This window comes from Peromyscus californicus, unplaced genomic scaffold (assembly GCF_007827085.1).
Source record: "Peromyscus californicus insignis strain IS unplaced genomic scaffold, ASM782708v3 Scaffold_3__1_contigs__length_106647218, whole genome shotgun sequence".
In the NCBI taxonomy this organism is placed as follows: Eukaryota; Metazoa; Chordata; class Mammalia; order Rodentia; family Cricetidae; genus Peromyscus; species Peromyscus californicus.
In genome coordinates, this window is record NW_026294551.1 from 46,796,234 (window position 1) to 46,823,695 (window position 27,462).

Here is a 27,462-nt window from a genome sequence, read left to right on the forward strand (position 1 = left end):
GGTCTACAGAGAGAGACCCTGTCTCAAACAAAACAAATTAAAAAAAGCCAAACCAACTGCTTAGAGTGCTGATGTTTCCAGGTCCTGATGGATCTTACCATCGAAGGTCTTGACATTTAAAGAAACTTTTTTCCTTTGGCTTTCCAAGACCATCTCCCCTGATAGCACAGGGTAGCCCCCTGATAGCACAGAGTAGTCCCCTGATAGCACAGGGTAGCCTGTCCCTTCACTATGGAACTCAAGGTAGCTTTTAACTTCTTCCCCTTGAGACAGAGTCTCACTTTGTAGTCCTGGCAGGCCTGGAACTGTGTCAACTAGACTGGCCTCAAACTCTCAGAGACCCACCTGTCTGCCTCCTGCTGGGATCAAAGGCACAGGCCACCCTACCCAGTGGCTTTGCACTTTTGATCTTCCTGCCTCAGCCTTCAGTGCTGGGATTATAGATGTGTGCCACTATTCCAGATTTGATGGGGTTTTTGTTTGTTTGCTTTTTAATAGATTTTTATCCTGGGACTGTAGCGATGGCTCAGTGGTTAAGAGCACTGGTTACGAGCTGGAGAGATAGCTCAGAAGTTATGAGCACTGTCTGCTTTTCCAGAGGTCCTGAGTTCAGTTCCCAGCACCCACATGGTGGCTCACAACCATCTGTAATGAGATCTGATGCCCTCTTCTGGCATATGGCAAACTTGCAGAAAGAACACTGTTTACATAATAAAAAAAAAAGAGCACAGGTTGCTCTTCTAGAGGACCTGTTTGTTCCCCTGCACCCACATGACTGCTCTGTCTGTAATTCTAGTCCCAGGGGATCCAGCACCCTCTGAGTGCCTCTGAAGGCACTCCATATGCATGGTACACATACATACATGCAGGCAAAACACCCATGTACAAAAAGATTAAGAAAAGTTATCCTTTGGATAAAAAATATCTGGGTAATTCCTCACCTTGATTTTATATTTTGAATAACTAGAGAAAATAGGAAGTGTTTAATGAACAAAATATTCAATAAGTCACATTTCTGTGGGCCTGGTTCTGTACTATTTTCTTTATAAAATGGTTTTAGTCATCTTTAAAATGGATTAAATTATATCTTCAGCCTGAAAAATATGTTTTTCATATTCTGGTGATTTTTCTGTTTAGGTTAATATAGGAAGTTGGTTTCAAACATTGAAAACAATTTTATTGAGTGCATTTGTTATTAAAGCTTTTTGGAAAGGATGGTTCTGAAATGAAGTTGGGTTTGTGTTTGTTTTTTGGTTTTTCGAGACAGAGTTTCTCTGTGTAGTTTTGGTGCCTGTCCTGGATCTCGATCTGTAGACCAGGCTGGCCTCGAACTCACAAAGATCCGCCTGGCTCTGCCTCCCGAGTGCTGGGATTAAAGGCATGTGCCACCACCACCCAGCTTGTGTTTGTTTTTGAGACAAGGTCTCATGTAGTCCTGGCTAGTCTGGAATTCACTAAGTAGACCCTCTAATTCACAAGGAGAAAAGAGGACTATTTAAAATTTTGTTAACTCAGCTTGGTGGTGCACATCTTTAATCCAGCACTTAGGAGACAGGGGCAGGCAGATCTAGATCTCTGTGAGTTCAAGGCCAGCCTGTCTACAATTCAAATTCCAGGACAGCTAGGGCTGTTACACAAAGAAACCCTGTCTCAAAAAAAAAACAAAAACAAAACAAAACCCAAAAACTTTAGGGCCCACAAGATAGCTCTGTAGGTAAAGGTGGTGGCACAAAAACCTGGCAACCTGAGTTTGCTCCTTGAACCTATGTAAAGGAGAGAATCAACTCCACAGAGTTGTGTTCTGACCTCTTCATGCACGCTTAGCATACTCACTCCTGCCACGCCTACACATAGTGTATACACAATAATAAATAATGTTTTAACGATAAAAATATACTTTATAACCATCAAGGTGGTTCATGCTTGTAATCCCAGCACTCAGGAGGAAAAAGCAGATGGATCTCTGAAAGTTGAGGCCAGCCTGGTTTACACAGTGAATACCAGACCAGCCAGGCCCTATCCCCAAAACCAAAATAACCAAAAAAACAACAAAAACACCTTTAGAAACTTGCTGTTACATGATTAGATTTGCTAGGGATCAAACCCGGAGCCTCACACATGCCAGACAAGTGACTGTATCTCAGATGGAGGACAAGTTTTGAAGAAAAGTATTGGAAAATGCCATGATACTGTAGAGTCCTTCAAGAACTCTAGCACTTCATATGCCAGCTTCCAGGCACCATGGTAGCTCATTGATGATGAAATGGTTGACAGACAGTGTTAGTTCCCCTGGAGTTAGAATCAGGTGACTGTGAACCCCTTGACATGGATGCTGGGATCTGATCTCAGGTCCTCTGTGAGAGCAGTATATCATATTGTCTGTCAGGGCCCCAAGCAGAAACCTAGGTTAAGAACAGCAATCCTAAGAACATTTAGGATGCTAACTAAGCCTTAGATGAGTCTTTCGGAGGCTAAGATTCTGAAACCATCTTGCTCCATTGTCCCTTGGCTGCTGTGTTGTGATGCATGAGTTACTTCACCACTGTGTCACTGAAAGTTTGAGTTCATCAAAATACTAACTTCTCTGGGCCTGTGGTCTAGACCAGGACTTTTCTATTTGACTTTAGCTCTTTAGAAGGCAGAGTCCTGGAGGCAGAGGCAGGAGGATCTCTGTGAGTTCGAGGCCAGCCTGGTCTTCAAAGTGAGTTCCAGGAAAGGTGCAAAGCTACACAGAGAAACCCTGTCTCGAAAAACGAAAAAAAAAAAAAAAAAGGCAGAGTCCCCTCTGTACTGTTGGGTTCTTGGTGAGTTGACAGCCCTTTAATGATACAGATCCAAGGCCCTGCCTCCACTTCCAACCTTGGTCATTTTCATAGCATGATTCCCCCTACCCATCCCTTCTTCTGCCAGATATCCATCCACATAGGCTGTGGGACTAGGAAGGCTGTCAATGCCGGTCAGACCACCCAAACCCAGATTAATGGAGTTTTACCCAGCAGAGAGATGCTTTTGCACATTTGAACCCCTTTCCAGGACCCTCACAGAGTTTCTTTTCCAACAGACTCCACTCTGGTGCGGTTCAAGTGATTTATTTGATGTCTCCGCTAACCCTGCTACCCTTTCAGTATGTTTCAGCCATTAGGAACTCTTAAGCCCATTCCCTACCAGTGGAGCCATGTTATTTCTTGTAGCTGCCAAAATGTCCTTAGCAAGGCTCCTTTTTCTTCAGCTCTTCCACTTTGGCAACGTAGATCCTCATGGCATCCATCTTGGACATCCCTTTGTTCACATTCCATGCCTCCCATTTGGCCTTTGCTCTCACATCTGTGGCTGGAGGGACAGGGATGTTACAGTCGCCCTGGGTGGCCTGCTTGTAGAAGCTGTACACCAGCAGTTTCTCCTGATCACTCACGGGACCCTTCAGCTGTTTGAGGGAAGCGCAGGCCATTTCAAATTCCACTTGGCTCATTGGTGCACCAGAGGCTGGGCCTCTCTGTTCTAAGTGATACCTGGTACTAGAAGAGGGTTGGAAATAAGCAAAGCAGATGATTATTAGGCCTTGGAAAGAAAGGGCAAAGAGATAAAGTGTGAGAACACAGGACGTTTGTGTGTGTGTGTGTGTGTGTGTGTGTGTGTGTGTGTGTGTGTTTGATAAACTACAAGTTGCAGACCAGGAATCCATGCGATTAGTCCTGTCCCACAGTGCTTTTTCCAGTAGGACTGTCCTTCAAAGTTAACAAAGGCATCTATGAGCCCTGAAAATGGACGTTGACGTTGCCCATAGAAGACCGTGCAGCATGAAAAGCACTTGGGTATTTGTGAATGTCTCTGAGGCTGGACAGAGAGGGGTGAGTCCCGTGGATCTGCTGCTGGTTAGTGGGCAGCCTGGGGAAGGCCATTCCGTAGGAGTGAATCGTGGGCGGGAGCTGCCCGGGGTTCCTGGGTGAGGGTGAAGGAGAGGTCTGGACTAAAGGCCTGGACCTCCTGCCCTCAAGAGGCCAGATTCTGCAAGGAGCCTGCCTACGGTACCTGAGGGTAGACGGCTGGGAAGCCTGGGGCCGAGAGGGGGCGCTGTGGGCTTGGGCGGCCCCGACGCCGCGAGCTTGAGGAGGAGGACGGAGTACGCGTGCGCACGGAGCAGCACCCGGCCAGCGGAGTACCGCACGGAAGCCCAGGCGAGCTGTGGGCGGGGCCTGTGACGCCGCCCTTTGTGCCGTGGCGTGGGCGCCGCGTTCTTGGCCTCGGAGTGGGAGGGGCGGCTGAGCCCCGCCGCCAGCTTCGCCGCCATGGACTTAGGTGGGTTCGCGTTTCCCTACTCCGGCCCTCGGGCCGCGCCCCGCAAAGCACCTCCAGGGTGAGCCGAGGCCCTGCGCTCCTCCAGTGGCGCTCTCCGGCTCCGGCTCCGGAGGCTGGGGGTTTGAGGGGCTTTTGGGGACCCGCGGCCGCGAGGCCGGCCTCCAACCCACAGCCCGCCTCGTGTTGGTCCTTCTCGATCCCTCCTCCTTCTCCTCGTGGTCTCTTCCCACTGGAAAACAGCGAGCGAATGTAGCCTTGGATCCCCTGAAAGTGCACAGGGCCACTGCACGTGTTTCGGAAATGCCGGGCTGGGAGGGACGGACGTCCGGACCGGTCTTCCTTATTGAGTGAATGCGAGTCAGTGAACAAGTTTCTTAGCAGGTCTCCTAGTCCACAAAGCAGAGATGCGGATACTGTCTTCCTCCCAGAGGCTTGGAGTTTCTTTGAGACCTCGTGCATAACTGGGCGCCTTACGGTGTCTTGTGCACAGGGGTGCCCCGCAGCCCTCGCTTGCAAGCGGGAGTTGCAACAGCTGAGATGGCACTTTTTAAATCTGGGTGCCGTTTGGTTTGGAGTCTCCTCCTAGGCGGGGTCTGGAAGGAGAGCCGGCGTTGATAGAAATCTGTGGCCAACTGCCAAGCCTCCCCACCCTATTAGGTGTGCTCTTTAGAGGGTAAGATGGGGAGGCTGTCCTGGGAGGTACTCCAAGATTTGCAAATAATACGCTGTGGAGAAATGGCTTTGTCCCTAGCCAGCTCTTTAGTGTGGAATGGTAGTTTCGTGCCCCGCAGCTGTGAAGAGTTCTGCCATGACTCGACTCCGCTGGTCCAAACACTCTGTACAAATTGTGCCTGGGCCTCGAGGTTCCCATCTCTAAAACAGGAGTGATAATCCTCAAGAAGTTAGTTTGATGATTAAATGATTATATAGGTGTAAAGCTGGGTGTGGTGGCTTATGTCTGACTGGCACTCTTGAGGCAGACGCAGGAGGATCTCAAGAGTTCTAGGCCAACCTGGCCCAAATAGTTTCAAGCCAGCCCTAGCTACGCAACAAGATCCTATCTCAGAGAAAGAAAGAAAAAAAAAAAAAATGTATGCCACCAAGCCCAACCCAGTGCCTGCCAGAGTAAGCAGTCACTTCCTAGCACCAGCTACTGATAGTCTTTCAGTTTCCCCTAGCAAGTCTGGGACTTTGTCAAGCACATGTACACAGTGTCTGAAAGGCACATGTTTGGCGGCAGACATCTGCTCAGCTAAGCTGATAAATGCAACAAAGTTGAATTTATAGTCACAATGGAATGGTGTTGGGGGCAGGCAGAACAGCCTGAGCCAGAAAGAACCCCGCCACAGCAGCCTAGCTCTGCCCGACTGCTACTGTGGAAGCCAAGGTGCATTGCCTTCAGGCCTGGATTTAGTAGTGCTGATCCTTGCCTTTTTTTGGGGGGTGGGGGGGTAAATGGTTAGTGGCCAAGAGATTAATTAGTTGCCTGGAGTCAGTGTTTTTTTTTCCCTGGGGGTAGGGGAGGTTTGAGACAGGGTGTCACAATGTACTTTGGCTGGCCTGGTAGAAATCTGCCTCCCTAGAGCCGGGATTAGAAGCATGGGCCACTGGAGTCAGTATTTTTGCTGCTGACTCAGTGACCTATAAGAATGTCGAAGATGTGTTCCTGGGAGCATGGGGGACTGAGGGAAGGGTTAGGCATCTCTGGGCCCTGGGAATGGGTGGGGGTTGTCGGAACGGTGGCCGTGACCTGTTAGTTGTTACACTCTTACTTTAGATTCTGGGCCAAGTTTTACGCTTTGAGAAAGAAAGACCTGCGTCCTTTTGTTTCTGTGCTGGAGGAGATAAAACAGTGACAAGATGGTCCTGCCAACAACTGGCCATTTAAGTCTGGCCCTTTATGGGCTGACCATTGAGAGATACATAGATCCCTTCCTCTCTCCCATCCCGAAGGATGTTTCCAGAAGATAGTTCCACAAGTGTGATGCGCGTATGTTGTGTCATGTGACTTTCATGGTTATACCGTGAACATTATAGTCTCGTGTATGTAGACAGACTCAGCAGTGTGCAGAGTCACATTTTTGGAATGACTGAGCTAGGATTTAAATCCATTTGTCTGATTAAACTCCCATATTGCCTTCCTTTTAACTGTCTGTATCAGTTCTTAGGCCAGTGAATGACGAACTGCTTTCCTGGGTCCTGCCATAGAGCCAGACCCCTCAGTAGCTTGTCCATTTTTGACTGGAAGAAATTGCTGGGTGAACTTTTTCCCTGTAAGGCCCGGAATGTTGAACCCATGAGCAGTACAGTGTTTAGGAAGAAGGGAGGCAGGGCTGGGAATACAGCTCAGTGGTAGAGTGCTTGTCCGGTCTGTGCAAGGCTCTGGGCTCCAAGACAAAGGCTCAGCTGGGTGTGGTGGCGCACGCCTTTAATTCTCAGGAAGCAGAGGCAGGCGGATCTCTGTGAGTTCAAAGCCAGCCAGTTCCTGGTGAGACCCTGTCTCAAACAACAACAAAACTAAAACAAAACAATAAACAACCCCCCCTCCAAAAAGAAACAAAGACTGTACATCATCAGTGTTGGGGCTCCATCTGTGTCACCACGTGTCACAGAGCTCGGGTTTTGTTTTTTAATTATTACATTCTGTGTGTGTATGTGTGGGGACCATCGGTGGAGGTCAGAAGACAGTTTGTAGAGGTTGGTTCTCTCTTGCTGGATTAGGCCTAGGGATCAAGCTCAAGGTCATCAGTCTTGGTGCCGATGGTCACTGAGCCATGTCACTGGCTTTTGTCATGTCTTCCAATACATACTTGGTGACACTGTCCCTCAGTCCTCTACCTCCTGTAACCTCACACTCCAGCTTTCCTCTTGACACTTTGCTGAGGGATCTTAGTCACTCCCTTGTTTTCCATAACTGAGTATATTCACATCAGGCCTTTTCTCCTTTTTTTTCTTTTTAAATTTATTTATTTATTTTTCTATTATCAGCTTGAGATATATATATATATATATATTTGGCCTAATGTCGTTTATTGAAGGAAGGAGGAGGTCTTAAATACAGGGTTACAGCACAGTGGGAGAACCCCGGAGGGCAGAAGTTCACTACAGATGTTTTACAATCTTGCATCTAAGCTGTTAATGCCCATTATGTAGGATACACAGACAAGGAACTTCCCTTAAGCATTTAGGAGGGTGGAACCCGGCAGGGAATTAGCATAGGGAGGATATCAAGGTCAGGCCTTTTCTCCTTAACTCACTGCCATTGCTGAAAGATGGCACTACATGTTCTACCTCAGACTCCAGGTACCAACACTGAACTTGCCGTCCCTTTAAGCCTGTCCTGGGGGCCTGGAGAGACAACTCAGTGGTTAAGCAAGAGCACATAAGGTTCTTGTAGAGAACCGGAGTTCAGTTCTCAGCAGCCACATCGGGTGGCTCTCAGTCACTTCTAACTCCAGCTCCAGAGGCCCAGATAATTCAAATAAATATAAAATACTTACAAAGAAATTTGGAAGCCTGTTCTGAATCCCTCTCTGCCTCTTTCCAGGGGTACCATTGTCCTCCTGATTTCCATTCTGGAGATCTTAGGAACTGGGTTTTATTCCTCAGCCAAGTCCCTATGACCCCAGCCCTTCAGGAGCTCTTACTGACCGTGCCTTCTTCCTCTTCCGTTGATGTCAGGGTCGTCTTTAACTTGATACTGATGGACAGTCAGCCAGTGGCTGTTTCTCTTAGCCTCTGCTTACCGTTCTGAAAACTTGATTAACTCTTGGCTTCTCTGTGCAGGCCCCTTGAATATCTGTGAGGAAATGACTATTCTGCATGGGGGCTTCTTGATGGCTGAACAGCTGTTCCACCCCAAAGCCCTGGTACAGTTGACAAAGTCAGACTGGGAACATGTGGGGCAGCCCATTGTGGAGGCCTTGAAGGAGATCTCCTCATCCACAGCCCATTCCCAGCCATTTGCCTGGAAGAAGAAAGCACTGATCATCATCTGGGCGAAGGTTCTTCAGCCCTCCCCTCTCAGCCCTTCTGACACTGATACTCGGTGGCAGGAAGATGTGTTCTTCTCCGTGGGCAACATGATCCCTACCATCAACCACACCGTCCTTTTTGAGCTGCTTAAGTCTCTGGAAGCTTCTGGACTCTTCATTCAGCTCCTCATGGCCCTGCCTACCACCATCTGCCGCTCAGAACTACAGAACTTTCTGGAACACTTGACTATTGACACTTCTTCCAAGGATGTCGCCTTCTTCCTGGATGTCTGGTGGGAGATGATGAAGCACAGGGGTGACCAGCAGGACCCCTTGCTTTCCCAGTTCAGGATGATGGCCCATAAATACTTGCCATCCTCAGATGAGTTCTCCCATCCTCCAAAGAGGTTTAAGTCTGACCCAGATGTAGGTCCCACCATGCCGCTGTTGGCCATGCTGCTTAGTGGGCTGAAGCAAATCCAAAAGAGAATCCTGTGCCTCGGGATGAAGTGTTGTGCATTAGCTAACTTGGCTGACATGCTGAGTGTGTTTGCACTGATGGAGGATGACCCCCAGGAGGTATCTGCCACCATGTACCTAGACAAACTAGCCACAGTGATCTCTGTATGGAATTCGGACACCCAGAACCCATACCATCAACAGGCCCTGGCCGAGAAGGTCAAGGAGGCAGAGCGGGACGTGAGCCTCACCTCACTGGCCAAACTCCCCGGTGAGACTGTTTTCATGGGGTTTGAACTTATGCACAACCTGTTGCAGGAGTGGGGTACAGAACTGCAGGACATGCTCAACAGCAGTCAGGGGACAAATTATGACACCTACCGGCTGTGTGACAGTCTGACTTCCTTCAGCCAGAACTTGAAACTCTACCTGGATACTGCCAGCATGTCCAAGGAGGAGAGGCAGGTGGTCTGTGAACTAGCTGAGTGTGTCAGGGACTTCCTGAGAAAAACCAGCCGAGTGCTGAATGACAAGGGCCTCGAGGACATCACCGCCTCCATTGCCATGGCCATCATTGAGCAGAAGATGGACCGGCACATGGAAATGTGCTACATTTTTGCTTCTGAGAAAAAGTGGGCCTTTTCAGATGAGTGGGTTGCCTGCCTGGTTAACAACAGGTCTCTCTTCAGAGAACCAGACTTGGTCTTGAGTCTGCTAGAAACGGTGATGGAAGTCATCAAATCTAACAGGGTTATTCCCCAGTCTCAGATCAAGCAGGTGACCTGCTTGACCTTGGAGTGCTATGCAGACCTCTCCCTACCAGACAAAAATAAAGTCCTTTCTGGTGTCTTGCATTGTTGGGGGCCAAAGGGTCTCTCAGACAGATTGTCTATTTACTTGGAGGGTTTTCAGGAAGACCTCAACACCACGTTTAACCAGCTCTCACAGAGCACCTCTGAACAGGGTCTGGCAAAAGCGGTGACCTCCATGGCCCGCCTGGTGATCCTGTATCCAGAAGTTGTAGTGAAGAAGATGTGCAGCATAGCTGTGACCAATCTGGGCACTCACAGGTTCCTGGCTCAGATTCTCACTGCCTTCCCTGCCCTGAAGTTCACAGAAACACAAGGGCCAAAGCCACATACCAGTTTCATGGTGTCCTGCCTCAAAGAAACTGTCTGGACAAAGTTCTCTACACCCAAAGAAGAGAAGCAGTTTCTGGAGCTGGTGAGCTGCCTGATGAATCCTGTGAAACCACAGGGGATTCCAGTTGCTGCTCTTCTGGAGCCTGATGAGGTGCTGAAGGAGTTTGTCCTGCCATTCTTGATGCTGGACGTGGAGGAGGTAGGTCTGAGTCTGAAGCTCTTCATCCAGACCCTTGAAGCCAGTGTGAGCTTGGAGGAGTATTGGCTGCAAACCTGCTCCCCATTCCCGCTGCTCTTCAGCTTGTGCCGGCTCCTGGACAGCTTCAGCAAGTTCTGGCAGCTCCCCCGGGAGAAGCGCTGCCTCCCTCTGGACAGCAAGGATCTTGTGGCCCACATCCTGGAGCTCCTCTGTGAGATTGTGCTGGCCAACGCAGAGACCTTCTCCCCAGACACCTGGGCCAAGTCCCTGTCCTGGCTCCACCGCAAGGTGGACCAGCTAGACTGGACTGTGGGCCTGAGACTGAAGAGCTTCTTTGAAGGACACTTCAAGTGTGAGGTGCCAGCCACCCTTTTTGAGATCTGTAAGCTCTCTGAGGCCCAGTGGACCTCGCAGGCCCATGAAGGGTATGGGCCTGGTACGGGCCTTCTCGCCTGGATGGAGTGCTGCTCCATCTCCAGCAATGTCTCTGAAGAGATGCTCTCCCTCTTAGTGGTGGATGTGGACAATCCTGAGGAGGTCAGATTATTTAGTAAGGGCTTTCTGGTGGCCCTGGTACAAGTCATGCCTTGGTGTAGTCCCCAGGAGTGGCAGTACCTGCAGCAGCTGACCAGGAAGCTGCTGGAGAAACAGCTCCTTCATGTCCCTTACAGCCTAGAGTATATTCAGTTTGTCCCCCTGCTCAACCTGAGGCCCTTTGCCCAGGAGCTCCAGCTCTCCGTCCTCTCCTTGAGAGCTTTCCAGTTTCTCTGCAGCCAGAGCTGTTGTAACTGGCTTCCTATGGACGGTTGGAGCCATGTTGTCAGACTCCTCTGTAGCAGTCTGACCAGTATCCTGGATGCAGTCAGGTTGATACAGTCGGTGGGCCCCTGGGCCCAGGGACAGGAAGGGGACTTGACTCAGGAAACCTTGTTTGTGTATACCCAGATGTTCTGTCATGTTCTGCACATCATGGCCATGCTCCCCCAGGAGGTCTGTGAGCCCCTGTACGTGCTGGCTTTGGAAATCCTTACCTGCTATGAAACCCTAAGCAAGGCCAACCCTTCTGTGGGCTCCTTGCTCCAGAAGGTCGATGAGCAGCGCTTTCTAAAGTCTATCGCTAAGAACATTAGCCCCGAGGAGCGGCGCCAAACCCTGCTACAAAAGATCAACAACTTCTGACCTTGGAGGGCAGAACAAAAGCCAAAGCCTTCCCTCCAGTATGGTGTTCCTGCAGGGCCCAGAGCTGCACAACCTTACAGTGAGGTGAGAATGTACACACGATGAAAGGGATACAGTACAGGAGCAGTGTAAAGAAAATAGTTTCTTAGTATTTGTCACATACTACTACAATAAAACTCTTTTGGATTTCATCTTGTCTTGAGCCTTTCTCAGAAGTTTGGGCTTAAATATGCTCCAAAGTTAGGTTTAGGTAATCTTTAGGATCAAGTCAAGCCAGTGGGGCGGGTGTGGGAGTGTACACCTGTGACGTCAGCCTTTGGGAGGCTGAGGGTGGCAGTCTGGACTACATAGTAACATCCAAAAGTTTAAAAAAAAAAAAACAAGTCCAGCTGGGGAGGAACATGTCTGTAACTGAAATTCTCCACCTAGATTTGGCAGTAAGCCCAAAGGTGGAGCTACCTAGTAGAAAAAAATACCAAGTTATATGTTCTTTTCACTGAGGTCTCTTGGAGTCTTCAGCTAGGCTTGCTAACAGTACATCCCTATAATCCCAGCATTGGGGTGGCTGAAGTAGAAGGCTCCTAAGTTCAAGGCTAGCCTGGGCTGCTAGCAAGCATTTTAGTACGTCATCTTTTTTCCAAGGTTATCGCCAAAAGGGCACATGTGGGAAGGGCTCATTTGGCACTGGTTGTGACTTGTGTGCCAGAGAGGCCTATACCTTTGTTGGAGGATTGAACCATGAAACACTGGTAAGGGGGTAATAACCATCCATTCAGCACACCCAGGAGGGGCTGTGCTGAGCAGGACTGCTGAACAGCTGATACCTTGGAGTGGCATCTTCGTTTTGATGAATGAATGGCAGAGGTAACAATGCGTGCAGAAGCATAAAAATGAGTGTGAAAGATAGTATTACACAACTCTTAAGAACTGGTTAGGGAGGTATCAGGGGGATGAGAGAAAAGGTCCCGTCACCTCCTGCATATCCACACCCTCATTTAAAATGGTTTACTACTTTTCTCCCACCTACAGTAAACTGTTCTGTGGTCAATAGGCAGGCTTCCACCCTCCCAACTCCCTAATTGGAATTCACCAGAGCAAGCCAGACCTGAAGTTACACGTGAACACTGAGCTTGAACTCTGGGCACCTTCCGTGAATCCTTTGGTACCTTGAACCAACATGTTGGACGAAGGTATGAATGAGACCTGCCTGGAAGTCAGTCACATTCCATGGTCAGACTAGGAATGACCCCACACACCATTCTGTCAAGCTGGGCCTCAGGATGTTTGAGGAAGTCAGTGCCAATGCACTTAGCAAATAAGAAACAGGATTTAGTGCAATTTAATCACCATATGGATGACTTGTGGATACATGGACAGTAAACAAAACACAAAACAGCATTTTTGTTTTTTTAAATGGCACCTAGTAAAGACTGAAACTCAAAATTTGAGACAATCATCCAGTCCTTTAAAAGTCCATGGACAGTGAATTATAAGGCACTTGTAGTGTTTCTGCTGCCACCTGAAAGTGGTGGCAGGTGCTCTCAAACCCAGCCTGTTGTGAGGGATGATCAGTGCTCCACCACATCCACTGCAGACGGCTACCACGTTGGTCCACAGGACGTGCTCTGGCCAGCTTGGCTGCCCTCGTGTTCTCTAGTCTGGCTAAATGGCCGCATATTCAATACAGAAATGGGTCTCTTCAGGAAGCGCTGGCCTGCTTGAGACCTCGAAGGTTGGAATGCAGATGTCTGTGTCCATTTTGAATGAAAAGGGCAGTGTCAGAGTGGGATGACCTGGTCGGGCATCCACTTCACTTTGTCCAGGAGTTTGGGACCAGCTTTCTATGTGGACGCAGAGAAAACTGGGTATGAGAGGCTATGCTCCGAAGAGAATGGTGTCGGTGACTGCTTGCGACAAGCTCACAAGTTTGTGCTACTGGTCTTTATACCAAGTCAGCCTGCAGAGGTGCTGGCCTCTGCTGGCTGCCTGACCTACTCAAGTCTTCAGGCTCTCAGCCCTGCCTCTTGCCCACTGTCAGTGAGCCCTTCTGACTAGAAGTCAGTAGGATGAGAATTCATTGTTGATATGCAGATGAGAAGACCAGGGCTGTCTAGTAAACAGTAAAAGACTACACACCCACAATGGTTTTCCTTCGTGTTGGAAAAATGACGCTACTTCAAGAACCAAGTGGTCCCTTGCTTTGGGTCCAGTATTATGGATGTTGCCCTGAGTGGGGAGAGTGGTGCGTCACCTCCCAGAGCTCTTGTCAGAGGCCCAAGGAAGGCGCCTCAGGCTTGCATGAAAACTACTTTGCTGCGGTGGAGGTTTGACAGGATCCAAGTTATTTATCACTGGGTGGGTGCGGGGACCGGGGGGGAGGGGGGAGTGCTTTTGCAAAAGGAGCAGGTTAGAAGGGGGAGGTAATGGGGATTCTTACAAAGAAAACCTCAAATCCAGAGGCTTATCAATATCCAGAAGGCAGCAGCTACCCCGGGCACAATTTGGTCCTTGGAATACTGAGTAGAGGAGGCAGCTAGTGTGAGTGCCTGACTCCCGAGATGGATTAACCGTTCTTTTTGGCTTTGGTAGTGTCGAAGAGCCGGGCTGCCTTCTTGCACAGCAGTGAGAACCAGTAGAGCTGGGGGGAGATGAGGATGGCATTGGCCACATTGCAGTGCATAGGGATATTAAATGGCACTCGGAGTACGCTTATCCCTTTGTGTTGGCCATAGGACCAGTACATGAAGAGGAAAAGAAGGATCCGGCAGAAGAGGAAGGTGGTCAGCGTGAGGATTCCATTGACCTTGTAAAGAAGGGTATGCTGCTGCCTCAGCTGCAAGGAGAAAAGAAGGAGAAGGCGAGGTCACCAAGAGCATGGGTCATCAGGTACGGAACCCAGCCTTACCACAGTCAAGCAGGTTCTTGTACAAGTCAAGGCCTACAGCGCTAAATTGCTTGGCACTTAGACACACACACACACACACACACACACACACACACACACACACACACACACAAGCAGGTATGCAGGCCCATGCATGTACCTGTGGAGACCAGAAGATGTTAGCTGTCACCCTCTCACTGGGGACAGGGTCTCACTGAACACAGAGCTCTCACCCTTTCAGCTAGGCTGCATACTCAGCCATGCCTAGCTTTCACAAGAACCAAGCTGTTACTTGCTTCTGGCCCAGTATTATGGATGTTGCCCTGAGTGGGTTGAGGGGGGATAACACGGCTTTGGTGCAGCAAACTGTCTTGCCCACGGAGCGGTCTCTTCAGCCACCATATACAGCCTCATAATTTTACCAAAAGTGATGCTGAGTTTGACCTAAGCCACAAGTGATTAAATTGTGGTCAGGAAAATAACGCAACAGTGTGTGTGTGTGTGTGTGTGTGTGTGTGTGTGTGTGTGTGAGAGAGAGAGAGAGAGAGAGAGAGAGAGAGAGAGAGAGAGAGAGAGAGAGAGAAATCAAAAGTTTCATCCACCTGGTCTGGATGATGATGTAACATGTCAAAGAGTCTCTTCTCCTGGTGCTAAGATCTCACCAAACCCTAGTCTCCAGAGGCTGGGTAGGATCTGTTCCCTCCGCCCTCACATCTGCTGTTTCACTCACACACACCTGAATCAGAACTCTGCCCAGCGACACAAATGGAGTACTCAGTTCTGCTGTGAAGATGCAGCCGACAAAGAAGTCTCCAAGTTCTCCGCGGAGCTTCTGCAGAGAGAAGAAAGGGGACTGAGATGTGGAGCTTCAGAAACTACTGGAAGGAAAATCCTAACAGGCTATCAGGAAAAGATTACCATGAGACCCTGAAGGGAGAAAAATGTTAACAGGCAAGTGGCCATCCAGTTAATTACCTGTTGCTTCCCTGCCAATCATGTGGGTAGGACCCAAAGTCAAATGCAGATAGGCTCACTGAGTCCTACAGCAGGCTTCATCTGATTTTAGGAACAATAGGGAGGAACTCTGTTGCTTTTGTGTCAAAAGCACTGGGCCTATTCAGTCATCGAAGTATGTGCTAGAAGGCAAAGTCCTTACTGAATGGAATACCTTCTTTTTTTCTTCCTGAAATAGCAGCCTATCTGATGGACTGACCTGCTCGGTAACATTGGACTAAGAAGACTTGGGGCAAAAGAGACGCTCAGCTGGTAAAGGCAATGGCCTACAAGCCTGGCAACCTGAGTTGGACCCCCATACCACCTATAGGGCCTACATGGTAGGAGAGAACTGACTTTTCCAAGTTGTCCCTTGACCTCCTCACTTGTGCCCATACATACACATATACACAAAGGAAATAAGAAAATAGAGTGCTGGATGTGGTAGTGCATGCTTTTAATCTCAGCACTCCAAGACAGGAAGATGGCTACACATTTGAGAACAGTGTGGTCTACATAGTGAGATCCTGTCTCAAAAACAAAAAACAAAAAAAACACCAAAAAAAAAAAAAATAGGGCTGGAGAGATGGCTTCGTGGTGAAGAGCACTTGCTGCTCTTCCAGGGATGAATTTGGTTCCCAGCACCATCATCAGGCAATTCAGAACTACCTGGATCTCCAGCTCCAAGGGATCTGATGCCACTACTGACTTCCACAGGTACCCGCACACCCACTTCAATAAAATAAAGCAGAAATGATGTCTATTGGTGCTGCAGGCCTATCATTCCAGCTCCAGGGGAAGCTGAGGTCGGAGGACTACAAGTCCAAGGTTAACCTGAGCAACTTAAGACTATTTCAAAAAGTCAAGAGAGCTGCGGGCACAGATGAATGAATGGTAGGCTGCTTTCCGATCAAGAACAAGGTGCCAATTTAATTCCTGGTAACGGGAGAAAAAAATAAAAACCAAAACAGGACAGGAAACAGAGGACCCAGGTTCAATTCCCATCACCCATATGGTGGCTCAAATCATCAGTAACTCTGGTTCCAGGGAATCCACCTGTAGTTCTGGCCTCTACAGCCTCCAGGTAAGCAAGTCGTGCACAGACATACATACAGGCCAAAACACCCATACATACACAATAGAAACAAATCTTTGAAAAAGTAACAGTGTGGCACACATTGTTAATCCCAGCATTGGGAAGTTTAATCCCAGCACTCGGAAGGCAGAGGCAGGCAGATCTCTGTGAGTTCGAGGCCAGCCTGGTCTACAAAGCGAGTTCCAGGAAAGGCTCCAAAGCTACACACACAGAAACCCTGTCTCAAAAAACACCCCCCAAAAAAAAAGAAAGAAAGAAAAAGTAACAATGTTGGCCAGGAGTCACAGACATTTCAGGTGGTATGGTCTTCCTCCTCTACTTGAGTGGAAGACCGAACCTAATGATGTAGTTAGCAGGAGGGTGGGCAGAGGACAGAAGGGAAGGAAAAGGGCTCTCCCGCTCCTAAGGAATGCCCAAGGCAGTTTCAGTGGCAGAATGGCTGGCTGAGGCTGTTGTCCTGAGAGGCTGTACCTGTGAGACAGGTACGAGGACAAACAGGATGACCGCATGATGCGTGACCATTAGCCGGTTTTCAATCAGGAAGTTCCGGAAAATGGTGGCACGTCTGAGTTTCTGGTCTCTGGTTCGGCACCATTCACAGAGGTACATGGCGTAGCAGTCATAGATCATGTATGGTATCAAAAACCAGACATATTCTCTGGCAAGCCAGTGCCTGAAAGAAAGCACAGGGACAGACAAAATAGCCATGGATGTCAGTGATGGAGCACAAAGTCGGTCTCTTCACTGGCTCTCTTCAGTTCTGTTCTCAATCAGCTATTCCTTTGGGCCCTTCCCAGTGAAGAGGGTGTTCTGTTAAGGAGGGTATCTCTAAATTACGAAGCAAACTCGTGAGGGTCGAGGGTAAAAAGCAGGCATCCATTCTGCCTGGATATACGGGTGGTTTACTGTAACTCTTCGCCTGGTTCCGCCACTTATCTACAGACTTCGAGTTTTTTGATAGAAACTGACTTCGATGGAGATAAACTTCCCAGTGATTCAGCAGCTCCACCAAGGAACTGGTTTGGAAGGTCTTCTAAATCACAAGTCCAACCTTTCCAGTTTAACTCCTCAGTTGCTCAACAGTTGGCAGTTTCAGAGTTTAACTTCTAGATCTACACATTTTCTCTTGCTTCTGAATGCCCCACTGTAGACAATTTGTAGAAAGCACCCTGGCCATGTTCTTTCCTTATCTATGGTTAACTGTGGATTCCATTCATTCATAAAAGTATGGGACCAGCTAGATGTGGCCTAGTGGGTTAAGATGTTTGCCTGACGACCCCTGAGTTCAATCTCCAGGACCTACGTGATGAAAGGAGAGAGTCATTTCCTGCAAGTTGCCTGACCTCCACAAGTACAACACGGTTCGTGTGCACGCACACACTAAATGAATTAAATTTACTTTAAAAAGAAAAGTGTGCATAGAAATAGGTTTGGACTTCAAGGACCACAACACAGCAACTAAATACCAAGAGAGGCTGGAACAGAAGAGGTCCATTTCCTGGCCTGATCTGGGGCATATATGTGTTCCTATAACTTGCCCAGTAGGAGTGAAACAACATTTGCTGAGCCAAAATGATGTTTTGTTACTGTTCCAGCATACACAGGAAGGACGATGTCTGCACTTACCAACATCACACAAAAACTTCATATAAAGAAACATTTAAATTGGAATCTGCCCTATGCTAGGGAGGATTAGATTTGTTTAGTAAATTTTTTTTGTTTGTTTTTGGTTTATTTTCATGGTTTTTCGAGACAGGGTTTCTCTGTGTAGCTTTGTGCCTTTCCTGGAACTCGCTTTGCAGATCAGGCTGGCCTCGAACTCACAAAGATTCGCCTGCCTCTGCCTCCCGAGTGCTGGGATTAAAGGCATGCGTCACCACCGCCCGGCTTGTTTAGTAAATTTTTGAGCAACCGTGTTAGAAGAGGAAACTCAGTATACAGTTCTCAAACTACCTAACCACCAGGTCACCTGAAGTGCTTGTGAAGCACTCTGTTCCCCAGAGAGTCTAAACCCATGTCTAGGGTCCAATCTGTATGTTTCACCTTGTCTCCAGTGATTTTCCAAGGAGCCAGTCCACTGAACTGCAGCACCGGGAAGCTAGAGAGGATGCCATGTGAGGGTGCCAAGCTAGAGAGGGTGCTAATTCTGTTCCTGAATTAGCTCCACATTTATCACAGCTCAGCTCAATCAAAAAAGAATGGAATAGAGGGAAATAATAATGGCACATAAATAATAATGACACTTGTAGGCAAACTGATTAGCCAGCGTTTCTCAGGGCCCAAAGATTTAAGACCTGTTCTAATGCCCGTCAACGGGACTCACTGCTTCTCAGAGCCATTTCAGGTGGAGCGACTGCCAAGAGCAGGCATGGCGGACCACACCTTCAATCCCAGCACCGAGGAGGCAGAGGCAAGCGGATCTCCGTGAGTCGAGGCCAGTCCAAACTACATAACGAGACACTGTTTCAGAAAGAAGAGACATAAGAGGAAAAACATGAAATGGTGCCGGCAAGATCAAACCCCAGTAAGATCCCAGGCCACCATGAGACAGTCTCTTTCTGGTTCCTCTTCCAGCAGGGAAACAGGACACTGCAAGGTGGAAAATCGGGAAAGGCCACCCAACTGTCCCTGGACACCTGCCTGTCACCCTTGAGCTTCTCGGAAGAGAAAAGAGTGGTTCAAAGAGCCAAGCGGGAAGACAGATAAATAAATAAAAACATCCTGATGTGGTGGCACATATCTGCTCTTCTGCTCTGAGGATACAGATGGAGGAGGAGTGCCACAAGTTCCAAGCTGGTCAGGTTTACAGATAAAACAAAAGCAACACCACTCCCCAGGTTTAAATAGGATAGCCCCTTCTGGTCTTTATTCATCTCACTGAAGCGTCACAGACGTCCATTTTCTGGCCTGACTTTGGGCACAAACGTGTCCGTTTTCTGAAGGCACCAGAAACCTCTTCATTATCTTGAGCAAAGGAAAAGCAAGCGCGGCACCTGCAGGGAATGGGAGGATGGACTTCTGCTGTCAATAGAGCAGTTGGCTACAGGCACTGTGCTACTATCTCTGCTAAAGAATGTCCCGGAGAGGGAGGCCGAGCGGTGGTGGCGCACGCCTTTAATCCCAGCACTCGGGAAGCAGAGCCAGGCGGATCTCTGTGAGTTCAAGGCCAGCCTGGGCTACAGAGTGAGTTCCAGGAAAGGCACAAAGCTATACAGAGAAACCCCGTCTCCAAAAACAAAATCAAACAAACAAAAAAAGAATGTCCCGGAGGGAGAACCCAGTGAAAGCATTTCAAAGAACCAAAAGCCATACTCCTACTTATAAAGAGAGACGGTGGGACTACACTGTCCTCGAACACAACACTCTTTAGCCACGCCCAGTCTCTTGCTCTCTAACATTTTCCACACTCCCCTCGGTTCTCCTAAGTTAGGATGCAGGAAGCAGTGAGAAGGCACTAATTAGGGTGCACAGGTTTTCCCACCAGGCAGTCACATACATCATAGCACGACAAAGAATAGCGCCTGTGAGCCACTAAAATGTGAAAACGTTGGGGGATGGGGAGTCCCTCAACCCGGGTATTTGTACTTCCACCTGGGATGGGACATTACCTGTCTGTGACCACGTCGCTGCAGGAGCAGATGATGATGAGCCCCGCCCCGGTGGCCAGCACTGCTTGCACCGAGGACACCAGCCTGAGGTGGGGCAGAGAAGAGAAACCAAAGAAAGCGTTCTTACTCCATGACTGCGGACAGCACAAAGCCCCACTCTCCAACCTGCTTGTCCCGGGCCCAGGCGCCCTCCGGGGCGGCCATGGCGTCGCGATGCCCCGAGCGGGGGTAGCAGGCAGGGAGATGCACACGCCCTTCCCGATCAGGCCCGCCCCACACCGAGGGGCGCTTCCCGCCGTCCCCTTTCCGCCCGCAACCCCGCGCAGGCCCGGAGCGGAGGGCAGCGCCCCGCCAGGGCGGTCGGCCCGGCCCCGCCGTACCTGGTGCCGACCGTCAGGCAGTCGTTGTCCGTCCATCCCGGCCGCGAGCGGCGCAGCGCCCAGGTGCTGAGCGCGAAGAGCCCCGGGAAGAAGAGCGCGCCGCTGGCCAGCGTCAGCAGCATCGGTGCGGGTGCGAGTGCGGCCGCTCGCTGCGCAGCGTGCTCGGGGCTGGCGGCTCGGCGGCGCGGCCCGCTCTCCCTATTTCTAACCTCCTCCCGCTCCGCCCGGCCGCCGCCACTCGGGCCCCGCCGGCACTGGCCGCCAGCCCCCGGCGCTGCCCCGCGTGACCAGCGCGCCGGCCGCGATAGGCGCGGGCAGGAGCTGGGGCGGGGTCTAGTTGCGAGGCTGCCGAGTCCCCTGTCTGTCACCGCGGGCGCGTGCAGGGGCCTCCCTGCAGGACGTGCACCCGGGCGGGCGCGATGAGCGCCAGGGAGGATCGGGCGGGTTGTGGCCGCCTGCCCTCCCTCATCCACCGATCCACCGAGCATCCTATCGTGGCTTCCAAAGGGAGTTTAAATGGCCTTCCTGCCCATCAGGGAGTGGCTTCTTTGGAATCGCCAAGAAGGCTTGAAAGCCTGCGTTCCTCCCTTCCTGCTGTGGTACTTGTAGACCTCTTGGCTTTGGACCCAAATACTACCTGAGTCTTGGTAACTGTGTAACTGTGCAGAGGATGACAGCTGTGTCCTTATTTAACAGTTCTTGGGCTAGGTGATTCCACTTTAGCTTAGCACCTTGAAACTCGCAGGACGGTCCAGCCGGTTCAGTATCGCCGACAGGACTCTCTTAGGAGAGAAACTGCTTTGGTTTGTAGCTTCTAACTTAAATGTGTGGGGAGAGGGGGTGGGTGTTAGGATTCAATTAATGCCCAGGACAATCGAAAGGTACTACAGGTCTCTTCAAATCACCATCATGAAAAATGCTCTCTAAAGTCTCCTTAGAGAGGTTTGACAGAACAACTGAGCTCAGCCTCTCTGAGCTGGACCACGATTTCCTCCTTTGTGAACGAGGAAGAAGCTGAATACAAGCCCTTCAAGGCTTTTCCAACTCTTAATTCTTGTGATACTGGGACCTCTATGAAATTAATAGCAGATGGTTTCTGATAGATGCCAATAAATTAACATTCAGTTAATGGTGTAGAAATATAGCGAACATAGCTTTTGCTTGTTTCAATTTGTATATAATTGATTATTGAGTCAGATTTTCTCAACTTTAAAAGGTAATTTCTCTTCTTATTTTTACTATTACTGGGCTGTAATCATTTGGGAGAAGACAACTCTTCATATCTCCCTACATGTTGCTAATGCGAATTTAGTTGACACTAAGGTAACAAAACTCAAAGAGAATCAGGACTTTCATTGCCTTAGGGCAGGCTGCATCTCTGCTTCTCCAGTTCACAGCTAACATAAATGGTAGATGAAAAGGACTCCAGTTTGGGACCAGGGTGCCTCACAAAAAAGACTCTCATGTGAACAAAGTACATCTATCTGTAAACTTTCCATTCTCTCCAGGAAACATCTTTGCCCATCCCCCTTTCTAGTCACTATCCATGCCTCCTGGTCACCTCCAGCTCCCCCAGTGATGAGTGGTTCTAAATCCTCTGTGCCTTGGCTCGGAGAGATTAGCAACATGTAACAAGTATGCTAAAAATGTCCAGTAGTCAGGACCGTCCTCCACACAGGAGGCTCTTCACTAAACTCTTAAGATGCCTTCATGAAATGAATACACAGCAATAGATGTTTCATATATGGAAACAGGAGAAAAATCAGTTTCCAACATTGTGCCCAAGGAAGTCACCACAATGTTTAGATCGATTCACTGTAAAGCCAGCAAACATTAATGTGAACTTGACTTTCCAGTAATCAAAGCCTTGTGGGAAAATGATAAAGCTGAACCAAAAGTACCAAGCCCTAAGGGAAGGGGAGGAGGGAGCACCAAACTATAAATAAATAAACAAACAAATAAATAAGTAATTTTAAGATGCTGCTTATCCGCTCATCCTCCAATGCTTCCCCCATGTTGTGTCTCTAACCCTGAGTCTTGCCCTTGTCAGGCATGTGCTCACCCACTGGGCTATCCTCCCAGCCCACTTCAAGTCTTGTCCAACATTTCCTCCTCCACAAAGATTTCTGTGTTCTTCCAGGTAGGTTTATAAATTCACTTTATTTTTTAAAATTTATTTATTTTTATGTACATTGGTGTTTTGCTTGCATGTAGGTCTGTATGAGGGTGTTGAATCCCCTGGGACAGACAGTTGTGAGCTGCCATGTGGGTGCTGGGAATTAAACCTGGGTCCTCTGGAAGAGCAGCTAGTGCTCTTAACCATTGAGCCATCTCTCCAGCCCCCATAAATTCATTTTCTAATGGGCGTTTTTTTTTTTTTTTTTCTTAGATATGGTCTCTCTAAAATGTAGCCCTGGCTAGCCTGGAATTTGCTACGTAGACCAGGTTGGGCTCAAACTCAGAGATCTGCCTGCCTCTGCCTCCCCAGAGCTGTCTTTGTATTTTATATCCCAAATTAAGCATGGCACCTCTCAAGGATTCAATAAATGATATTTTTAAACTGTATGTTGAGAACTATACTGTATGCTAGGCACCACATCAAACACTTTGCATGCATTAATTAAATCCTCAAACCTGTTACTGTGTGTGAGAGGGGAGGGGAGTGAGAGTCAGACCAGAGCAATTTAAAACTTACTCCGGGTCACATTGCTGGCAGCAGAGCTGGGGCTGAGTTTAGCACTGTCTACCTTCAAGGTTAACGTGGTGCTTAATGACTATATTGCTTACAAACTTGATAAAGGAGAGTAATACTCTTTCTCAATATGGTTTCAGAGTAATAACTACAAAACTACCGTTCCTCATTGTTTACTTGCAAGTTTCAGTGTGGGACATGGAGTTTCGGGGCTCAAATGCTACTTTTAAGATGTGCATATGTGTAGTGTGTGTGCCCACGGAACACACAGGCATGCAGCCAGAGGCCTGCCCTATGGCTTTCTGCCGTATTTCTTTGAGACAGGACCTCTTATTGAACCTGGAGTGAGGCTGGCTGCCAGCAATCCCAGTAATCCTCCTGCTTCCACCTCCAACAGCCCTGGGGTTAGAGGCGTCCACAGCCACACCCGCCTTTCTGTGTGGGGGCTGGGGATTCAAACGCAGGTCATCATGCTTGCACAGCACGCCCCCAGCCCAAATATTACCATTAACACTAAAGCTGAGCATGTTATTAATGACTTTTTGTACGCAAAGAAACCCCAATGTGGATGGGAAGCTGACTTGCCATCCTGTGAAATGAAAGGACTCCAGGTAAAACCTGGACCTTCTGATTTGACTTCTAGGGTTATTTCAACAGCTTCACACCACAGTGGTAGGATTGCTGAAGTTTACAATTTGCTGCTTGTATGGGTTTCCAGAGTGAAATCTGGGTCAGATTCGATGGTACACACTTGTAATCCTAGCACTTGGGAGGCTGAGGCAGAAGGATTGCAGTAAGTTCAAGGCAAGCTTGAAATACACAGCAGGTGAGCTGGGGCCATATAATAAGACTTTCAAAAAAAGCAAGGCTGAAACTTGGATGCTAGATGCTAAGTTAAGGCTCCTTTACCAGACTCAAAGTCTTACCGGGGCTGGGGAGACAGCTTGGTAAAGTGTAAAGTACCTGTTGCATAAGTATAAGGACCTGAATCCTATCCTCAGAGCCCCTGACAGACATCAACTAGGCATGGTAGTGAGCTGGAAGCCCCAGCTCTGGAGGGGTGGCCAAGCAGATCCCTGGGACTTTCAGGACAATCAGAGAGGCCTGGGCCAATGAGAGAACCTGTCTTAAAAACAGAAGCTGAGGCCGGGGAGTGGTGGCCTTTAATCCCAGCACTCGGGAGGCAGAGCAAGGAGAGTTAGAGGCCAGCCTGGTCTACAGAGGCCTACAGAGATCCAGGATAGGCACTAAAACTACATGGAGAAACCCTGTCTCGAAAAAACAAAAACAAAAACAAACAAACAAACAAAAAAACCCACAAGCTGAAAAGCGCTTTAGGAATGACATTTGAGATTGTCTTCTGGCCTCCATAGACACACACACACACACACACACACACACACACACACACACACACACACACACACACACACACACAAACACCACTCTTTGAACAGGAAATTTATGAAGATCTAGTTTAGTCAGGAGTCTACCACTGAGGTATGTGGTCTTCCTTTTTGGTTCTATCCCATTCCACTAGGCTGCTTGGACATCATTAGCAGACAGGATATAGAGACTCTTCCCATGTCTGCTTCCCAGACATAAACTGAATAGTCTGTTTCCTTGTGAAATATTTGCCAATTCCCGGGTGACTACCATGTATGTGTTGTGTGGGCTACTCCCCTTCATCAAAGAGATCAGCTTCCTGTCCAGGAAAAAGCTCCTACAAGGAAACAATTTAGATTCACACACAAACATCTTTATTTTGAACTCCAGAATGAGAACTTGGAGGTCTCATCCATTCATATGCTTTTTGTTGTTGTTTTGTTTTGTAGCCCTGACTGTCCTGGAACTCACTTGGTAGCCCAGGCTGACCTCAAACTCACAGAGATCCGCCTGCCTCTGCCTCCCGAGTGCTGTGATTAAAGGCGTGTGCCACCACCACCTTCATATATCCTTTAAAAATCCTAATAGAGAACATGGGATCTTACAGTCAGTTATTTTGTTTGGGGCCACATTCTTTGTCACTTGGGGATTGATGAAGCAGAGACAGAGTAGGAAGGAGGACCAGAAAATGAACTGATGGGAAGAGGCCAGGAGATAAAGAGACAGGAAGATGATCAAGAGAAACCAAGCTGGGCTGGAGAGATGGCGCAGTGGTCAAGAGCACTCACTACTCTTGCAGGGGACCTGAGGAGTTCAGCTCACAACCATCTATAACTCCAGCTGCAGCCCTTTTGGCCTCCGAGGGCACCTACACTCACACGCATGCGCACTCCCACACACACAAAATTAAAAATAAAATAAATATATTTTTTATAGAGAGACAAAAATAAAGTTTTAGGGAATAAACCAAGATCTACCCAAGTCAAGGGCGAACAGACACAAAGACCCAGAGAGTGACAATTCCAACAGCTAGGCAAGGGGAAAGGATGAAAGACACCAAGATGCAACGCGGCACACAAAAAGGAAGAGGGTGATGGCCTTCTGTGGACCATTGTTTTCTTTAGGTGAACACCCACAAAAGCCACATGGCAGAAATAAGGAGGTGACTTGCCATTAGTGCTGAGGGTGTGGCTAGGAAGAAATCAATCACCCTCCTCTTGGTTTCTCCTGCACCTTGCACTCAATAAACAGCAGATCGGTACAGCCCAGCACTGATGTGTGCCTACTGTTTGCGCAGGTGGTAGTGGCTATCTGGGAATTCAGACAGCACTGAGGCTGGGTTCAGAGACCCCGAATCCTATCCTGGTTTTGGAACTGACTCATAAACTGTGTGACGTGGAGAAAGCAACTTCAGCTCCACTATAACATGGTGGTGGTTTGCGGGTGTGTGTGTGTGTGTGTGTGTGTGTGTGTGTGTGTGTGTGTGTGTGTGTCTACCTGCCTCACAGGGTGGCTTGGACAATCAAGTGAGTTATGAATCAAAACTTCATGTTAAACTATGTGCCAGGCACAACAAAGGATCATTGTTCCTGGCTGCCCGAAGCACAGTTCTCTGCTGCTAGACGTCTCAGGAAATATTCTGGTTTGAGTGTGGAATACCATGAGAGCTCTTGTGTGGAAGGCATGGTACCCAGTGCAGTATGGCGGAGAGGTGGGGCCTTTGGCTCTGACCTCATCCAAGGATTAGTCCATTGATGGACTCAGGTTTAATAGGTGTGCTGGGTGTGGTGGGGACTTTAGGAGGCAGGGCTTAGATATAAGGTCACCATAAGGGTGTATTTTATTTGAAGCCTCCCTCTCTGCACCCCCCTGACCCCCATAAATGAGCAGCTTTGTTTTGCTGTGTGTTCCCTGCCTCTCCACAAGCCCAACCGAGCACAGTGGTGCCAAATGCCCATGAATGGAAACTGTGAGCCGACACGGATCCTCCTTTAGGATTTGCCTGGACCTTTTTCAGGTTTTGTCTTTTAACAGTGACAGAAAGGTGACTAACATAATAAGCACCTGTTAGATTAAAAATGCCTTTGACTAGCCTTAACTAGCCTAAACCAGTTCCAGACTTCAGCTTTCCTGGGTTCTATCCTGGCCTATTTGCAAGAGCAAACTGTGAGTCCTCTAGGAAGCACGGTCACACCCCAGGTATGTGGTTTCTGCAAACAGTGGCCACAACCACAGCCACACACCAAAGGGCAGTCTTTGCTTTTGTGCACTGTGATACTGATCCTGTCAATAAAACCATAATTTACACAAAGAGCTGATTATAAAGTGCTTGCCTTTGTGTATTACTTCTATTTTTGAAGACTTTCACATACACATTTCTTTTGTAAAAAGTGAAACATTTGGATTGTCTGTAGGTCACAGTAACCTAAAAGCAAGCACTTCTAAATTCATGTTTTAAAACTATTCAAGGACATTGAGCCATTAGGAAAATCACCTTGGAATGAGGAGAGCCAGAAAAATCCCTGTGCATAAATTCAGCTGCCTTCCTGAATTAGAAATAAGACTAGCAAGATTTGATATCTTCATGTCTCACAGGTAACTAACTCCACAACAGGGTTACTGGTTGCTTAAGTCAGATGGCTTTTTATATTGTTTTCTGATTATAAAGTGGATTATATTAAAATAAAGCATGCCCATTACAGATAATAATAATCATCATCACTAATAATAATAATGCCATACTCTGGTAGCATTCTCTGCAGTCATCTTCTTCGTTTTATTTATTTTATGTTTTGAGACAAAATCTCACTGTGTAGCCCCAGCTGGCCTGGAGCTCTCAATGTAGCCCAGGCTGGCCTCAAACTCGTAGAGATCCACCTGCCTCTGCCTCCTGAGTGCTGGGATTAAAATCAAGGGATAGGATGAAAGGAACGTGCGACCATGCTCAGCCAGTGCTTGCATCTGGAACATATTTGATTGAAATAATGTATTAGAACACTAATACTTAACATGCTTCCAATGTTATTTAAAATTTCACAAACTTCATTGTTAATAAATCGTAAGAATTTGAAATTTTAATCACTATAATATCTTTCAAAGACAAGAGACTGCTTCCATTTTTCTTTTTGTTGTTGTTGTTGTTTTTGAGATAAGGCCTCACTATGTTTCCCTGGC

At 48.3% G+C, this 27,462-nt stretch overlaps 3 protein-coding genes across 5 annotated transcripts in view; 1 reads left to right on the top strand and 2 right to left on the bottom strand.

The window, feature by feature from the left end:
• Positions 1–2,801: 2,801 nt before the first annotated feature.
• LOC128121367 (diazepam-binding inhibitor-like 5) lies at positions 2,802–4,129 on the bottom strand. The gene is made up of 2 exons (XM_052756014.1): positions 4,030–4,129; positions 2,802–3,515 (listed from the first exon to the last, which is right to left on the bottom strand). The coding sequence occupies exon 2, from the start codon at positions 3,467–3,469 to the stop codon at positions 3,206–3,208; it is 264 nt and encodes an 87-aa protein (XP_052611974.1). The 5' UTR covers positions 3,470–3,515; positions 4,030–4,129; the 3' UTR covers positions 2,802–3,205.
• Positions 4,130–4,162: 33 nt separating this feature from the next.
• On the top strand, positions 4,163–11,440 carry Gemin4 (gem nuclear organelle associated protein 4). Its single transcript, XM_052756009.1, has 2 exons — positions 4,163–4,296; positions 8,083–11,440. The coding sequence occupies exons 1-2, from the start codon at positions 4,287–4,289 to the stop codon at positions 11,247–11,249; spliced, it is 3,177 nt and encodes a 1,058-aa protein (XP_052611969.1). The 5' UTR covers positions 4,163–4,286; the 3' UTR covers positions 11,250–11,440.
• A 1,132-nt stretch (positions 11,441–12,572) lies between these two features.
• Positions 12,573–27,462, bottom strand: part of Tlcd3a (TLC domain containing 3A) — a 29,253-nt gene continuing 14,363 nt past the window's right edge. Inside the window, exons 1-5 of one of the 3 annotated variants that reach the window (XM_052756011.1) lie at positions 20,211–27,249; positions 19,831–19,914; positions 16,694–16,895; positions 14,870–14,965; positions 12,573–14,082 (exon numbers count right to left, since the gene is read on the bottom strand). In XM_052756011.1, the coding sequence (XP_052611971.1) occupies positions 13,813–14,082; positions 14,870–14,965; positions 16,694–16,895; positions 19,831–19,914; positions 20,211–20,698 (1,140 nt within the window). In that variant the 5' untranslated portion in view covers positions 20,699–27,249 and the 3' untranslated portion in view covers positions 12,573–13,812. The other 2 variants (XM_052756013.1, XM_052756012.1) reach the window with 2 other exon arrangements.

Coding starts and splice junctions, on each gene's coding strand:
- LOC128121367 (XM_052756014.1), bottom strand. CDS start 3,469: ATGAGCCAAGTGGAATTTGAAATGGCCTGCGCTTCCCTCAAACAGCTG.